The sequence below is a fragment of the Oncorhynchus masou genome, chromosome 8 (assembly GCF_036934945.1).
Source record: "Oncorhynchus masou masou isolate Uvic2021 chromosome 8, UVic_Omas_1.1, whole genome shotgun sequence".
In the NCBI taxonomy this organism is placed as follows: domain Eukaryota; kingdom Metazoa; phylum Chordata; class Actinopteri; order Salmoniformes; family Salmonidae; genus Oncorhynchus; species Oncorhynchus masou.
Window position 1 is genome coordinate 13,525,868 of NC_088219.1, and position 17,796 is coordinate 13,543,663.

General features: G+C 44.0%; 2 protein-coding genes across 2 annotated transcripts in view; one reads left to right on the forward strand and one right to left on the reverse strand.

The window, feature by feature from the left end:
* Positions 1-356: 356 nt before the first annotated feature.
* LOC135544125 (retinal guanylyl cyclase 2-like) lies at positions 357-17,541 on the reverse strand. The gene is given in 18 exon segments (XM_064971523.1): positions 357-1,800; positions 3,345-3,430; positions 3,560-3,654; positions 3,764-3,862; positions 6,185-6,359; positions 6,452-6,644; positions 6,771-6,934; positions 7,090-7,175; positions 7,178-7,237; positions 7,805-7,954; positions 13,731-13,887; positions 14,117-14,293; positions 14,428-14,508; positions 14,608-14,748; positions 15,619-15,715; positions 16,226-16,313; positions 16,632-16,986; positions 17,216-17,541. Coding segments are annotated over 18 exon segments (2,580 nt in total). The 5' UTR covers positions 17,504-17,541; the 3' UTR covers positions 357-1,712.
* Position 17,542: 1 nt separating this feature from the next.
* LOC135543753 (uncharacterized protein DDB_G0271670-like) overlaps positions 17,543-17,796 on the forward strand; it is a gene marked incomplete at its 3' end in the record, with an annotated part of 828 nt that continues 574 nt past the window's right edge. Inside the window, exon 1 of the mRNA XM_064971108.1 lies at positions 17,543-17,796. This exon is cut by the window's right edge and continues 574 nt beyond it. Within this exon, the coding sequence (XP_064827180.1) occupies positions 17,543-17,796 (254 nt within the window).

The following is a 17,796-nucleotide window of genomic DNA, read 5'->3' on the forward strand; positions in this document are numbered from 1 at the left end:
CATGTTTTGTCATACCCATGGTATACAGTCTGATATACCACGGCAGTCAGCCAATCAGCATTACAGGATTTAATCACCCAGTTTATATTTTGCAACAAATCTGCTTTATAATCTCAAGGGACGGTGCTAGATACCCGCGTAGAGTTGACAATATATTCTGTCTCACTCACTGTTGAAAGGATTTAATGCTAATGCTAATCCAGGATGCCCTTCTTAATGTGGATAGCCTATGTAGGATTATCTATATGCCTCTATGGCCTCATTCCGTTCTCCATATGGTGTAACTATACTTTCAGCCTTGGGGGCTGATGCAAAACAAAGATGTACGTTTAATACATGTTTTATTTATTCCTCTACACAGCCTTTTATTGCATTGTTGCATCACCAGATATTGTACTTGTACTTGTACCACTGTTTTCTCATCTCAAGGGAACAACCTATAGAGAAGCATTTCAGATGGCTCAGTAGGATCGGCTAGAGACGGCTACAGCTGCATAGTAGGTCATGAAACGTAGATTCAGTTTCTCGTTGCAATACTCTTATCATATTTACAGATGAACAGGTAAATAAATACTATAGACATGTACAACCCTTATATAACTCTTGTATGTTATTAGATATTTGCCCCACAGTTTGTTTGTTTGTTTGTTTGTTTATTTGAGCACAGGAGAAGAACACATGCTCTCGAGATGAATGAGAGATTGTAGGCTAAATCATGCAACTGGGTCAAAACATTGTTTTTCTTTTCACTGAGAATCACTGTAGAGAGTGTTTTCTTCCTCCTGTACCAGTGACTCATCTTCTACTTGCTGTCTGCTTGAAGAAATGGACAACTGGGGTGAGGGGCGGGTGAGAAAATGTGATACCTTAACGGTTCAGTGACGAAATCCCATTTGCTATTTATAGCTCCTTCTCCAGAGACAAATTCCTCTTTGAATGGCTTCTTATGATGATTGTAGAATAATCTCTACAGTATATTGTGAAGTAGTATTATGTCCACTGATGCCAACTGTATGTTGTACGGTAATGCAAACTCACCATGTCCTAATGAGGCATTGTCTATTTCTAAAAACTCCCATTGATTAGTAGATGCTCATAGCTTTACATATGCCGTTGTCCCTTTCCTGCTTATGCACAACATGCTATGGTCTGTGGCAATGACTTTTCAAACTCTCATTTCTATAGGAAGTGTATGGAGCCATGGTTGTAAAAAAAAGAGTCCTTGATTGTCAAAATGGCAAACACAAGTGGAGAGAGAGTTTCCAGGTTTCACTAGAGGTGTTTCTTGCAAAGAACAATTTCAGTGATGATGCATCATCACATTGTCCTCGTCCAAACCTGCTGCCAGAGTCAGAGTCACTGTCCGCACAGTGAAGAGCCTCCTCACCGCTTTCTGCAGGAGATGCTTTAAGTCCTTCGCTGTCTTCGTTCTGAAAGACAGCAAGAAGGATGTGGGACATCAGTTTATAAAGCCTGTGGCCTTTTTTCCCATTTTCCCATTTCCCACTGTCATTGCTGAAGAGAGAGTCCCACTTGCGCTCCGTTTAAGTTTGAAAGAACACAGCGTTAGTCAGCTGTTAGCAAGATCTTCAGCAGAAAAAATCCAGGAAGAGTAAAAAGGCAATCAGTGTAAGTACTGAGTATCCCACTGAGATAGTACTCTAGTCATGAACACCTTGTAATGCTATACATTTTTCATGTATAACTCTACATCATTTATTCTTCTTGGCAAGTTGTTGTTCCGCTTTCTTCCGCTTGTGTCGGTTGATCTCCTCCATCTGCAAGCCATGAGCCATTTTCCTGAAACATACATTGGAGAGGTAAAGCAAATGCCACACATGGGAACTCAAGGCCAGAGCTGGCCAACCCTCCTCATAATGCGCTGCATGTATCCACTTTACGTTGTCAGAGGCTGCATTTACACGGGCGGCACAATTCTGATATTTTTTCCACTTATTGGACTTTTGACCAATCACATCAGATCTTTTAACGTCAGCTCTTTTTCAGAACTGATCTGATTGGACAATAGACCAATTAGTGAAACAAAATATCAGAATTGGGCTGCCTGTTTTAACACAGCCTTTGTAACTCTTTTTGATCTGCTGGTAAAGTGCAGTTTGTATACAAATCAGTTCATGATACATACATTATATATACAAAGGTATGTGAACATACCCTTCAAATTAGTAGATTAGGCTGTTTCAGCCACACCCGTTACTGACAGCTGTATAAAATCGAGCACACAGCCATGCAATCTCCATAGACAAACACTGGCAGTAGAATGGCCTTACTGAAGAGGTCAGGGACTTTCAACGTGACATAGGATGCAACCTTTCCAACAAGTCAGTTCATCACATTTATTCCCTGCTTGAGCTGTCCCGGCAACTGTAAGTGCTGTTATTGTGAAGTGGAAACGTCTAGGAGCAACAACGGCTCAGCCGCGAAGTAGTCAGACAAACAAGCTCACAAAATAGGACCACCAAGTGCTGAAGTGCGCAGCTCGTAAAAATCGTCTGTCCTTGGTTGCAACACTCACTACCGAGTTCCAAACAGCACAATAACTGTGCAATGCTAAGCGTCGGTTGGAGTGGTGTAAAGCTCGCCATTATTGGACTCTGGAGCAGTGGAAAAACATTCTCTGGAGTGATGAATCATGCTTCACCATCTGGCAGTCCGACAACAAATCTGGGTTAGGAGGATGCCAGGAGAACACTACCTGCCCAAATGCATAGTGCCAACTGTAAAGTTTGGTGGAGGAGGAATAATGGTCTGGGGTTGTTTTTCATGGTTCGGGCTCTGCCCATTAGTTCCAGTGAAAGGAAATCTTAATGCTACAGCATACAATGACATTCTAGACGATTCCGTGCTTCTAACTTTGTGGCAGCAGTTTGAGGAAGGCCCTTTCCTGTTTCAGCATGACAATGCCCCCATGCCCAAAGCGAGGTCTTTACAGAAATTGTTTGTTGAGATCGGTGTGGAAGAAATTGACTGGCCTGCACAGAGCCCTGACCTCAACCCCATCGAACACCTTTGGGATGAATTGGAACGCCGAATGCGGGCCTAATCGCCCAACATCAATGCCCAACCTAACTCATGCTGTTGTGGCTGAATGGAAGCAAGTCCCCAACATTTAGTGGAAAGCCTTCCCAGAAGAGTGGAGGCTATTATAGCAGCAAAGGGGGGACCAACTCCATATTAATGCCCATGATTTTGCAATGAGATTTTCGACAAGCAGATGTCCACACATTTTGGTCATTTAGTGTAGTTTGATACCTGCAGGATCACGGTCACTTGGAACAAAGATAATCATTCCTTTTTCAGGACTTAGCGTTGACTTTCCTTACCCTGACTTAAGCTCAGGTGGCACAGGCAGGGGTTTAGTGAAACTGTCCCTTCCAACCAGCCAGTAGGTCTCCTCCATTCCTTTCCCCTGTGGAGACATGAGACATCCAAGGTCATTATTATCACAGATATGTCACTAAAACAGTATTCAGTTGTTCATTTTATGATTTACATTGAGGGTAATATAAATGCCAGAGAGTGGGAGCATAAAGCTGACCTTGAGCTCTGTCTTTCCACGAAGTTGAACCTGGTAGCCTTCTCTCAGATCCACCAGGATCTTTGCTGTGCTATGGCTCAAATGGATTCGGTATGCTGCAAAGAATATGGTAGGAAAAATCTTATTTTGGGAGTCTGGTATAAAACGTAGCCTAGAATTGCTTAATCTTTTAGCCATATTTGGCTCTTTGGTGGCAGGTCTTACGCATTCCTGTGGATTCCATCCTGGAGGCAGTGTTGACTGTGTCACCAAACAGACAGTACCTGGGCATGGTGAGGCCTACCACCCCAGCAACACATGGGCCTACACACACACACACACACACACACACACACACACACACACACACACACACACACACACACACACACACACACACACACACACACACACACACACACACACAAAGTGGTGGAAAAAGTATCCAATTGTGATACTTTAATAAAAGTATAGATACCTTAATAGAAATGTAAAAGTGAAAGTCACCCAAGAAAATACTACTTGAGTGAAAGTATTTGGTTTTAAATATACTTACATATCAAAACTAAATGTAATTTCTAAAACATACTTAAGTATCAAAAGTAAGATTATAAATCATTTCAAATTCCTTACATTAAGCAAAGCAGACGGTACAATTTTCTTGTTTTTACATTTTCCTTATAGCTGGGGCAAACACCCACACTCAGACATCATTTTCCTTATAGCTGGGGCCACTCCAACACTCAGACATCATTTTCCTCATAGCTGGGGCAAACTCCCACACTCAGACATCATTTTCCTTATAGCTGGGGCAAACTCCCACACTCAGACATCATTTTCCTTATAGCTGGGGCAAACCCCAACACTCAGACATCATTTTCCTTATAGCTGGGGCCACTCCAACACTCAGACATCATTTTCCTCATAGCTGGGGCAAACTCCCACACTCAGACATCATTTTCCTTATAGCTGGGACAAACCCCAACACTCAGACATCATTTTCCTTATAGCTGGGGCAAACTCCCACACTCAGACATCATTTTCCTTATAGCTGGGACAAACCCCAACACTCAGACATCATTTTCCTTATAGCTGGGGCAAACTCCCACACTCAGACATCATTTTCCTTATAGCTGGGGCAAACTCCCACACTCAGACATCATTTTCCTTATAGCTGGGGCCACTCCCACACTCAGACATCATTTTCCTTATAGCTGGGGCAAACTCCCACACTCAGACATCATTTTCCTAATAGCTGGGACAAACTCCCACACTCAGACATCATTTTCCTTATAGCTGGGGCAAACTCCCACACTCAGACATCATTTTCCTTATAGCTGGGGCCACTCCCACACTCAGACATCATTTTCCTTATAGCTGGGGCAAACTCCCACACTCAGACATCATTTTCCTAATAGCTGGGACAAACTCCCACACTCAGACATCATTTTCCTTATAGCTGGGGCCACTCCCACACTCAGACATCATTTTCCTCATAGCTGGGGCAAACTCCCACACTCAGACATCATTTTCCTCATAGCTGGGGCAAACACCCACACTCAGACATCATTTTCCTTATAGCTGGGGCAAACCCCAACACTCAGACATCATTTTCCTTATAGCTGGGGCAAACCCCAACACTCAGACATCATTTTCCTTATAGCTGGGGCCACTCCAACACTCAGACATCATTTTCCTTATAGCTGGGGCAAACTCCCACACTCAGACATCATTTTCCTTATAGCTGGGGCCACTCCCACACTCAGACATCATTTTCCTCATAGCTGGGGCAAACTCCCACACTCAGACATCATTTTCCTCATAGCTGGGGCAAACACCCACACTCAGACATCATTTTCCTTATAGCTGGGGCAAACCCCAACACTCAGACATCATTTTCCTTATAGCTGGGGCAAACCCCAACACTCAGACATCATTTTCCTCATAGCTGGGGCAAACTCCCACACTCAGACATCATTTTCCTTATAGCTGGGGCAAACTCCCACACTCAGACATCATTTTCCTTATAGCTGGGGCCACTCCCACACTCAGACATCATTTTCCTTATAGCTGGGGCAAACTCCAACACTCAGACATCATTTTCCTTGTAGCTGAGGCAAACTTCAACACTCAGACATAATTTTCAAATTATGTATTTGTGTTTAGTGAGTCGGCCAGATCAGAGGCAGTAGGGATGATCACGTGTTCTCTTGATAAGTACGTGAATTGGACCATTTTCCTGTCCTGCTAAGCATTCAAAATGTAACGAGTACAATTGGGTGTCAGGGAAAATGTATGGAGTAAAAAGTAAATTATTTTATTTATGAATATAGTGAAGTAAAAGTTGTGAAAAAGATAAATAGTAAAGTACAGATCCCCCCCCCCCCCCCAAATTACTTAATTAGTACTTTAAAGTATTTTTACTTAAGTAGTTATATCACTTCACACACACACAACACTGGTGACATGCCTGTTCCTAGGGGACATTGCATATCAACACGGTCAGAAAATTATAAACGCACTGGGAAGTTCATGGCAGTTTGACTGTTTATGATGTTTGACATCAGTATAGTATGTGGCGTTAATTTCAAAATGATTTGTACTTCCATTTTGTTCATACGGGGGTCTTTAAAATGGAACCCTGACCTGAGTGCAGTCCTATGCGTATGCGAACAGGTACATCCGGCATGTGTCTCATCTTGAAGGTGCCAACAGCACTCAGGATGTCCAGGGCCATGCTGGATATCTCTGCAGCATGACGGTTTCCATTGGGAACAGGTAGGCCGGACGCCACCATGTAAGCATCTCCTATTGTCTCCACCTACAATCGAAGAGGAAATATCTTCAGTAGGTTACAAAGGTGCACAAGAAGACACACTGTGTCATTAATTCAAGACTAAGCAAAAGGCTTACCTTGTATACATCATGATTGCCAATGATGGCGTCAAATAGAGTATATAGGTCATTGAGGAGGTCCACCACTTCGATAGGCTCGCTGTTGGCAGAGATTGTGGTAAAACCTACTATGTCGCTGAAGTAAAGTGTTACATTTTCAAAATGCTCCGGTTCCACAGTACCGCCAACCTTCAGGACGTCTGCAACAGATCTGCAAACAGAGAAGAAATACCATTGAGGGCTCTCGTCGTTGGAAACTGTATACTTTGTTTGAGGAGAAACATTTGTACATCCTCGTCAGTATCTTTGAGTGTATGTGTAATTGTCTGTTATTCACGGAGGCAGCATCTGAGTGAGTAGTTTCTCAGTCTTCAGTTTCTCTATCTCCAGCTCCTCAGTCCTCTCTCTGATCAGCTCCTCCAGGTTAGAGGAGTACTGCTCCAGCATCCGCAGCATGGAGTCTATAATGTTGGTCTTCCTCCCTTTGTTGATGTTCTTAAACTGGGATTGATGGGGGATGTGTTAAAGGTGAACTCGAATGATGCTTTTATATCCCTCAGTCAAACTTATACAGACAAAAGGTTCCCTTATATTAGTCTATTTATTTTAAAGACACTGATTGTGAGTGGTCTGTTTGACGTCTCAGTCTAAGGTACCTGGTCAAAGATGTCATTGAAGTGCGGCCGCCTATCTGCCTGTTCGTTCCAGCACTGTTTCATCAGCTGGATACACTCCAGGGGGCGTGGTCTGGTGATACCACAGGGCGGCACAGTGGTGGAGAACTCCTCACCTTCTGGATGACATCTGACAGACCGGAGCAGACACTCTGAGTTACCCCACCAAGACCAAGCTACAGTATCTACTACTGACATTTTCTTTTGCACATTTTCGTCATTGAGCAACTTACAGTAGTAAGTGCATGCATTTTTGTAATTTCTCCCCATGGGGAATCAAACTCACATCCTTGGTGTTGCAAGCACCATGCTCTACCACCTGAACTACAAGGAGGACCAACAGACAGCACTAGGACCATGCATGCAACAGACGTTATTTATGTATACGCATTCAAATGAAGCCTGAATCACCCACCCATCCCCTATTAAACCACCCTGTTAAACCACACACCCTATTCAACCACATCCCTATTAAACCACACCCCTATTAAACCACACCCCTATTAAACCACATCCCTATTAAACCACACCCCTATTAAACCACATCCTATTAAACCACACCCCTATTAAACCACACCCCCATTGAACCACACCCCTATTAAACCACACCCCTATTAAACCACACCGTTGAAACTGTCTCTTCTACTTTGTTGTTTTAAATTGTGTTTGGGGTTGTGATTGGGTGAGTGATCCACACCTTCAGCAGACAGGTCCAGCATACAGAAGGGAGGTCCCCGTAGCACCACCTCCTGCATGATGATGGCGAAGCTGTAGACGTCCCCTAGCTGGGTGCCACACAGCCCTGGGTGAGGGCTCCGTAGGATCTCAGGGGCCGTCCACAGCAGCTCTGCACAACCACACAGGCAAGTTGGCACGCACACACACAGACATATACAGTTGAAGTCAGAAGTTTTCATAATCTTAGGTTGGAGTCATTAAAACTTTTTTTTTCAGCCACTCCACAAATGTCTTGCTAACAAACTATAGTTTTGGCAAGTCAGTTAGGACATCTACTTTGTCCATGTCAAAATTCCAGTGGGTCAGAAGTTTACATACACTAAGTTGACTGTGCCTTTAAACAGCTTTGGAAAATTACAGAAAATGTCAAGCTTTTGAAGCTTCTGATAGGCTAATTGACATAATTTGAGTCAATTGGAGGTGCACCTGTGGATGTATTTCAAACTCTGTGCCTCATTGCCTTGACATCATAGGAAAATCAAAAGAAATCATCCAAGACCTCAGAAAAAAATTGTAGACCTCCACAAGTCTGGCTCATCCTTGGGAACAATTTCCAAACGCCTGAAGGTACCACGTTCACCTGTACAAACAATAGTACGCAAGTATAATCACCATGGGAACACACAGCCGTCATACAGCTCAGGAAGGAGACACGTTCTTTCTCCTAGAGATGAACGTACTTTGGTCCAAAAAGTGCAAATCAATCCCAGAACGACAGCAAAGAACCTTGTGAAGATGCTGGAGGAAACAGGTACAAAAGTATCTATATCCACAGTAAAATGAGTCCTATATCGACATCAGCAAGAAAGAAGCCATTGCTCCAAAACCACCATAAAAAAAGCCAGACTACGGTTTGCAACAGCACATGGGGACAAAGATCATAATTTTTTTTAGAATTGTGCTCTGGTCCGATGAAACAAAAATAGAACTGTTTGGCCATAATGACCATCGTTATGATTGGAGGAAAAAGGGGTAGGCTTGCAAGCCGAAAAACACCATCCCAAAGTACAGCTTGAGGGTTATACACTCTATCGGCAGGACAGAACAGTAGCCTCTGGAAAGACACGGGGCGGGGTCCTATGCATTTATGTGAACAACAGTTGGTGTACGATATCTAAGGAAGTCTCAAGGTTCGCCTGAAGTAGAGTATCTCACGATAAGCTGTAGACCACACTATCTACCTAGAGAGTTTTCATCTGTATTTTTCGTATCTGTCTACATACCACCCCAGACCGAGGCTGGCACTAAAACCGTGCTCAATGAACTGTATTCCGCAAACAGGAAAACGCTCATCCAGAGGTGGCGCTCCTAGTGGCTGGGGACTTTAATGCAGGGAAACTTAAATCAGTTTTACCTCATTTCTATCAGCATGTTTAATGTGCAACCAGAGGGAAAAAAATTATAGACCACATTTACTCCACACACACATGCATACAAAGCTCTCCCTCACCCTCCATTTGCAAATCTGACCATAACTATATCCTCCTGATTCCTGTGTACAAGCAAAAATTAAAACAGAAAGCATCAGTGACTGGGTCTATAAAAAAGTGGTCAGATGAAGCAGATGCTAAACTACGGGACTGTTCCGGGATTCTTCCAATGGCATTGAAGAGTACACCACATCAGTCACTGGCTATATCAATAAGTGCATCGAAGTCATCCCTACAGTGACTGTACGTACATACCCCAACCAGAAGCCATGGATTACAGTCAACATTCACACTGAGGTAAAGGGTAGAGCTGCCGGTTTCAAGGAGCAGTACTCTAACACAGAAGCGTATAAGAAATCCTACTATGCCCTCCGACAAACCATCAGACAGGCAAAGTGTCAATACAGGAATAAGATCGAATCGTACTACACCAGCTCTGACAATCGTTGGATGTGGCAGGGCTTGCAAACTATTACAGACTACAAAGGGAAGCACAGCTGAGAGCTGCCCAGTGACACGAATATACCAGATGAGCTAAATAACTTCTATGCTTGCCTCGAGGCAAGTAACACTGAAACATGCATGAGAGCATCAGCTGTTCCGCAGCCAATGTGTGTAAGATCTTTAAACAGGTTAACATTCACAAGGCCGCTGGGCCAGATAGATTACCAGGATGTGTAATCCCAGAATATATTGACCAACTGGCAAGTGTCTTCACTGATATTTTCAACCTCTCCCTGTCTGAGTCTGTAATACCAACATGTTTCAAGCAGACCACCATAGTCCCTGTGCCCTTGAACACTAAGGTAACCTGCCTATATGACTACCAACCCATAGCACTCACGTCTGTAGCCATGAAGTGCTTTGAAAGGCTGGCCATGGCTCACATCAACACCATTATCCCAGAAACCCTAGACCCACTCCAATTTGCATACCGTACAAACAGATCCACAGATGACGCCATCTCTATTGCACTCCACACTGCCCTTTCCACACTGCACTTTCCCATTGACAGTTTCCAACACTATAGTGCCTTCAAAGCCCATCAATAAGCAAAAGACCCTGGGACTACACACCTCCCTCTACAACTGGGTCATGGACTTCCTGACAGGCCACCTCCAGGTGATAAGGGTAGGTAACAACACATCCGCCACGCTGATCTTCAACATGGCGGCTCCTCAGGGGTGCGCGCTCAGATCCCTCCTTTTCTCCCTGTTCACTCATGACTGCACGGCCAGGCACGACTCCAACACCATCATTAAGTGCTGATGACATAACAGTGGTAGGCCTGATCACCAACAACAATGAGACAACCTATAGGGAGGAGGTCAGAGACCTGACCGTATGTGTCACGCCCTGACCATAGAGAGCCTTTTTATTCTCTATTTTGGTTAGGTCAGGGTGTGACTAGAGTGGGTGATCTAGTGCATTTATTTCTATGTTGGCCTGGTATGGTTCCCAATCAGAGGTAGCTGTTTATCGTTGTCTCTGATTGGGTATCATATTAGGCAGCCATTTCCCCACTGTGTTTTGTGGGATCTTGTTTCTGCGTAGTTGCCTGTTGAGCACTGCTTGAGCTTCACATATCGTTTATTGCTGTTTATTGTTTTTGTGAGTTTCCTTTATTAAACATGTGGAACCCAAATCACGCTGCACGTTGGTCTGAGTATATTGCCATCGTGACAGTATGGTGCAATGACAACAACTTCTCCTTCAGCGTGATCAAGACAAAGGAGATGATTGTGGACTACAGGAAAAGGAGGACTAACCACGGAGCAGGTTGAGTGGAGCAGGTTGAGTGGAGCAGGTTGAGAGCTTCAAGTTCGTTAGCATTCACATCACCAACAAACAAACATGGTCCAAGCACACCAAGACAGTCGTGAACAGGGCACGACAAAACCTTTTACCCCTCAGGAGGATGAAAAGATTTGGCATGGGTCCTCAGATCCTCAAAAGGTTTTACAGCTGCACCATAGAGAGCACTGGTTGCATCACTGCCTGGTATGGCAACTGCTTACATTTACATTACATTTAAGTCATTTGGCAGACGCTCTTATCCAGAGCGACTTACAAATTGGTGAATTCACCTTATGACATCCAGTGGAACAGCCACTTTACAATAGTGCATCTAAATCATTTAAGGGGGGTGAGAAGGATTACTTTATCCTATCCTAGGTATTCCTTGGCCTCCGACCGCAAGTCACTACAGAGGGTAGTGCGTACGGCCCAGTACATCACAGGGGCCAAGCTTCATGCCACTTAGGACCTCTATACCAGGCGGTGTCAGAGGAAGGCCCCAAAAATGATCAAAGACTCCAGCCACTCAAGTCATAGACTGTTCTCTCTGCTACCGCATGGCAAGCGGTACCGGAGCACCAAGTCTAGGTCCAAGAGGCATCTAAACAGCTTCTACCCCCAAGCCATAAGACTCCTGAACAGCTTATTAAATGGCTACCCAGAATATTTTCATTGCCCCCCCCCCCCACACACACACACACACACACACACACACACACACACACAGGGCGGCAGTGTAGCCTAGTGGTTAGAGCGTTGGACTAGTAACCTAGTAACCGGAAGGTTGCAAGTTCAAACCCCCGAGCTGACAAGGTACAAATCTGTCGTTCTGCCCATGAACAGGCAGTTAACCCACTGTTCCTAGGCCGTCATTGAAAATAAGAATTTGTTCTTAACTGACTTGCCTAGTTAAATAAAGGTCAAATAAAAAATAAAAATAAAACACACACACACGCTGCTGTTACTCTCTGTTATTATCTATGCATAACCACTTTAATAACTCTACAGTGGCTTGCGAAAGTATTCACCCCCCTTGGGATTTTTCCTGTTTTGTTGCCTCCTGTCTCTATAAGCTTGGTACATCTAGCCCCTGGGATTTTTGCTCTTTCTTCAAGGCAAAACTGCTCCAGCTCCTTCAAGTTGGATGGGTTCCCCTGGTGTACTGCAATCTTTAAGTCATACCACAGATTCTCAATTGGATTGAGGTTTGGGCTTTGACTAGGCCATTCCAAGACATTTAAATGTTTCCCCTTAAACCACTCAAATGTTGCTTTAGCAGTATGCTTAGGGTCATTGTCCTGCTGGAAGGTAAACCCGATCGCAGTCTCACATCTTTGGAAGACTGAAACAGGTTTCCCTCAAGAATTTCCCTGTATTTAACGCCATTCCTTCAATTATGACCAGTTTCCTAGTCCCTGCCGATGAAAAACATCCCCACAGCATGATGTTGTTGTTCTCGGAGTGATGAGAGGTGTTGGGTTTGCGCCAGACATAGCGTTTTCCTTGATGGCCAAAAAGCTCAATTTTAGTCTCATCTGACCAGAGTACCTTCTTCCATATGCTTGGGGAGTATCCCACGTGCCCTTTGTCAAACACAAATGTTTTTCTTTATAAAGCAATGGCTTTTTTTCTGGCCACTCTTCCGTAAAGCCCAGTTCTGTGGAGTGTGGTTTAAAGTGGTCCTATGGACAGATACTCCAATCTCCACCGTGGAGCTTTACAGCCCCTTCAGGGTTATCTTTGGTCCCTTTCTTGCCTCTCTGATTAATGCCCTCCTTGCCTGGTCCGTGAGTTTTGGTGAGCGGCCCTCTCTTGGCAGGTTTGCTGTGGTGCCATATTCTTTCCATTTTTTTATTATGGATTTAAAGGTGCTCCGTGGGATGCTAAACATTTTGGATATGTTTTTATAATCCATACCTGATCTGTACTTCTCCACAATGTTGTCCCTGTTTGGAGAGCTCCTTGGTCTTCATGGTGCCGCTTGCTTGGTGGTGCCCTTTACTTGCTGGTGTTGCAGACTCTGGGGCCTTTCAGAACAGGTGTATATATACTGAGATCATGTGACAGATGATGTGACACTTAGATTGCACACAAATGGACTTTATTTAACTAATTAAGTGTCTTCTGAAGGTAATTGGTTGCACCAGATCTTATTTAGGGGCTTCAGAGCTAAGGGGTGATTCCGTTAAATTTTTTATTTTTATTTTTTGAAACAAGTCATTTTTTTCCTTTCACTTCACCAATTTGGACTATTTTGTGTATGTCCATTACATGAAATCCAAATAAACATCCATTTAAATTACAGGTTGTAATGAAACAATATAGGAAAAACGCCAAGGGGGTGAATACTTTTGCAAGGCACTGTACATGTACATAATTATCCTCAATTACCTCAACACCGGTGCCCCCGCAGATTAACACATTGGCTCTGTACTGGTACCCCTGTATATAGCCCCACTATTGTTATTTACTGCTGCTCTTTAATTATTTGTTATTCTTATCTCTTACTTTTTATGTTTTATTTTTGGGGGTATTTTCTTAAAACGGCATTGTTGGTTAAAGGCTTGTAAGTAAGCATTTCACTGTAAGCTCTACCTGTTGTATTTGGCGCATGTGACAAATTAAATTTGATTCGATTTGAGTGGTCTTAACACCCACCTTCTGCGGAGGGATCTTCATATGGGAATCTTTGTGCCATCAAAATCTTGTTGTAGCCGTAGTCTGTGATCTTGAGCACAAAGCGGCCATCCACTACGCAGTTCCGAGACTTGAGTCGTCCATGACAAACACCTCGGTGGTGGAGGTACTTCATGCCCTATGGAAGACAGAAAAAAGTAGCGTTGGTGTCATGTCAGAGAGAAAGGTAGCTTGCTGTAGGTATACCGTGAGTTGGGCATTAAATGAACTTTGGGACCTAAACTGTAACAAATCTGTAATGTAAAATGATTTAAAGCACATTGTGGCAGCTGTAGGTCTTCCTATAGGGATAGTGTAACTGTATGTCTCTGAGGGGATTTTGGCCACACCCCACTACTAGTGGTTACCTTGATAAGGTCCAATAACAGGGAGGTCTTAAACATCCAGTCCAGCTTAACGTCACTATTGCTTAGCAAGTCCTGCAAGCTGCTACGTGAGCAATACTCTGTCATGATGCCGAAAACACCACAGTCAAGGAAAAACCCCAAGAAGAGGTTGACGTTCTCGTGTCGTATGTCCTTCATCTGAAAGAACAGAGCCGTGACAATGGGCTCATTTTAATTGACAACAGAGATACATTAGTTATAGTCAAATGGATTTCTCATCATCAAATCTTCTTACATCGTAACTGGCAGTATATTTTACAGTAGAACCTCACCAACTCAAAGACGTCACTCGTCTGGGGAGTAATGGCTTTAAAGTTTCCAGACGGGAGTCTTTTCATCCAAGCCCAGTCTCCCTGTAAAAAGGTATGTGTTTGATAGTTCTGAATCAACTTTCAGACAAGCCTCAGAACTCCCTGAACCATTCTTAGAAGAGAGCCTCCTGCCCCTGTTACCTCAAAGATGGCTATGTTGGAGTTTGCATAGGTTGCCGGGGTGACGGTGGAGTCAGAGAAGGGAGTAGAGAGGCTCTGACGATCCGTGTCTGAGGGTTTCCTACGCATATCACCCACTTTGCTCTCATCTAAACTTAGCTTCTGAAACATGGAGAGAAAAACATAGGTTATTGACAAAACCACTCGTCATGCTGCAAAGATATATAAAAAAAAAATATATATATATATTTTCAATTGCATGTGTTGTCCAACCAAAAGTATGTGGACACCTGATCTTTGAACATCTCATTCCAAAATCATGGACATTAATATGGAGTTGTTCCCCTCTTCGCCTCTATAACAGCGCTTCACTCTTCTGGGAAGGCTTTCCACTAGATGTTGAAACATTGCTGGACTTGCTTCCATTCAGTCACAAGAGCATTAGTGAAGTCGGGCACTGATGTTGGGCAATTAGGCCTGGCACGCAGTTTGCGTTCCAATTCATCCCAAAGGTGTTCTATGGGGTTGAGATCAGGGCCCTCTGCCGGGCAGTCAAGTTCTTCCACACTGATCTCAATTTCTGTATGGATCTCACTTTGTGCACAGGTGCATTGTCATGCTGAAACAGGAAAGGGCCTTCCCCAAGCTGTTGCCAAAACGTTGGAGGCACAGAATCGTCTAGAATGTTATTGTATGCTGTAGCGTTAAGATTTCCCTTCAGACCATTATTCCTCCTCCACCAAACTTTATAGTTGGCAATATTCATTTGGGCAGGTAGCGTTCTCCTGGCATCCGCCAAACCCAGATTCACCCGTCATACTGCCAGATGGTGATGCGTGATTCATCACTCCAGGGAACACGTTCCCACTGCTCCAGAGTCCAATGGTGGTGGCAGTGGCTGAAATAGCCAAATCCACTCAATTGAAGGTGTGTCCACATACTTATGGCCATATGCTGTATATCAATCATTATGTGGGAACTTAAATATGACCCCATTGGATCTTCCAGACACTGTCAGTTAGGGGATCTGACCTTATTACTGAGTGAGGGGTTGATGAAGATCACATCTGCCAGGGTTAGCATGATCTTGTCAGGACCCCTGACTAAACTAATCTGGTTGATACGCCTCCTAAAAGTGAAAGGTGGAAGGAGGGGTGTAGAGGGAGGGGAGAGGAGGGGTTCAGAGGGGAGAGGGAGGGGTGAGGGAGGAGTGAGGAAGGAGTGAGGGAGGAGTGCCATCAGCAGTAGTTCAGAAGGTACCTAAAGGTCTGTGAAGACATATTGAGAAATGTTGCTGCTATTACCAACTGTTATAAACTTGAGTCATACAAATGTAGAAAATAGCAAACAAGAATATGCGGAAAGTACTGTACAGTATTATAAACTGGGTGGTTCGAGCCCTGAATGCTGATTGGCTGAAATCTGTGGTATACCACTGGTATGACAAAAAAATTTTTTTACTCTTCTAATTATGTTGGTCACCAGTTTATAATAGCAATAATGCACCTCAGGGGTTTATGGTATATGGCCAATATACCACGGCTAAGGGCTGTATCCTGGCACTCCGCGTTGCGTCATGCATAAGAACAGCCCCTTAGCCGTGCACACCCCCTCAGGCCTTATTGTTTAAATAGAATACCTTATACAGTAGTAGAGTCCACTTGAGAAGGTAATGGTCAAAAGGATACACAGGAAGACTATGATAAGATGGAATGGATCCACTCCTCCTAAAACAAAGCATATCATAGTCGAACATCATATAATGAATCACACCTGATTTAAAAAGATACCTAGCTTATCACAGACTATGTCAACATACCACCACACCCTGATCTAATTCTCTGTTCCACTTTCCTCTAGAGAAAGATGTCCTCTTTATGAACAGATGGTAACTGTTCCCCTCCTGTTTGCTGGTGTGTGTGCACATGCGTACTTGCCTGTGTGTGAGCGCGCGAACGTGCAGTGTGTGAGTGTGTGTTTTCATCTGTCTGCATTTAGCCCCCCTACCATCATTTGTCATTTAGTACAATTTGCTGTGTTCTCACCTCCTGTGCATAAGGTGCCTGGAATGAACCAGCAGCTCGAGTCTGGGCTGGGCTGGACCCCCCCTGGGAAGTGGATGCTGCGGCCCAGAGACATCACCATCCCAGCCTCCAGGTCCACACAGTGGGTGGGCAGCAGAGGCCAGGACTGCCCATCTGTGTCCAGCACCACATACTTCAACAAGCTGGCCCCGGAACCGTTGGTGCGGACCCGCTGGCTGAAACCATAGAAAGCCATGTTCCTGGAGTGGCGCACCAGGTTGGCTCCAGACCTCCACTCCCCAGCATCACAAACATTCTGCAGAGCGTTAGCCATGAAGAGGATCGAGCTGTAGATGGTACCAAACAGAGGAGAAATCTGGAAAAAATGAAATAAGAACATAACGATATTTAGTCAGACATGTTTACGTAGTCTGTCCACGAGATATTAGTGTTACACAAATGCAAATATACAAAACCATGGACACTATAATGGCCTGATAGTATTTAGCCCAAAAACAATGACACGATAATGGCCTGATAGGATTTAGCCCAAAACTATGCCTATGCATGTAAGCCCCAGTTGTCCTCAGCTCATTCAGCTGTACCTGGTGGAGCTTGATGTGTCTGGGAACCCCCCCAACATTCACAGTCTTCTGGTAGGCCTTGTAGAATGAGTTCTCCTCTGAGTCCATGGTGACGGTCAGGACAGCGTCGTATGCTCTCCGCAGCTTGCCGTTGTTGATGAGGGCTGGGTAGCGGACATCCCTGTAGGGCAGGCTGTAGAGCAGTGTGTCGTAGGGGATAAACACCAGGGAACCATCCGTCAGGTGCATGTCCAGAGCAGTCTCCAACAGCAACCTCTGGATGTGTCCTCCAATCAGCACAGAGTGCATGCAGAGGATCACCACTGTTTATGGTAAACACAAATGACTATGAGACATGAGGTTAATAGTAGTATTAGTAGTAGTAATAGTAGTAGTAATAGTAGTAATAGTAGTACTAGTAGTAGTAGTAGTAATAGTAGTAGTAGTAATAGTAGTAGTAATCGTAGTAATAGCAGTAATAGTAGTAGTAGTAATAGTAGTAGTAATCGTAGGAATAGCAGTAATAGTAGTAGTAGTAATAGTAGTAGTAATAGTAGTAATAGTAGTAGTAATAGTAGTAGTAGTAATAGTAGTAGTAATAG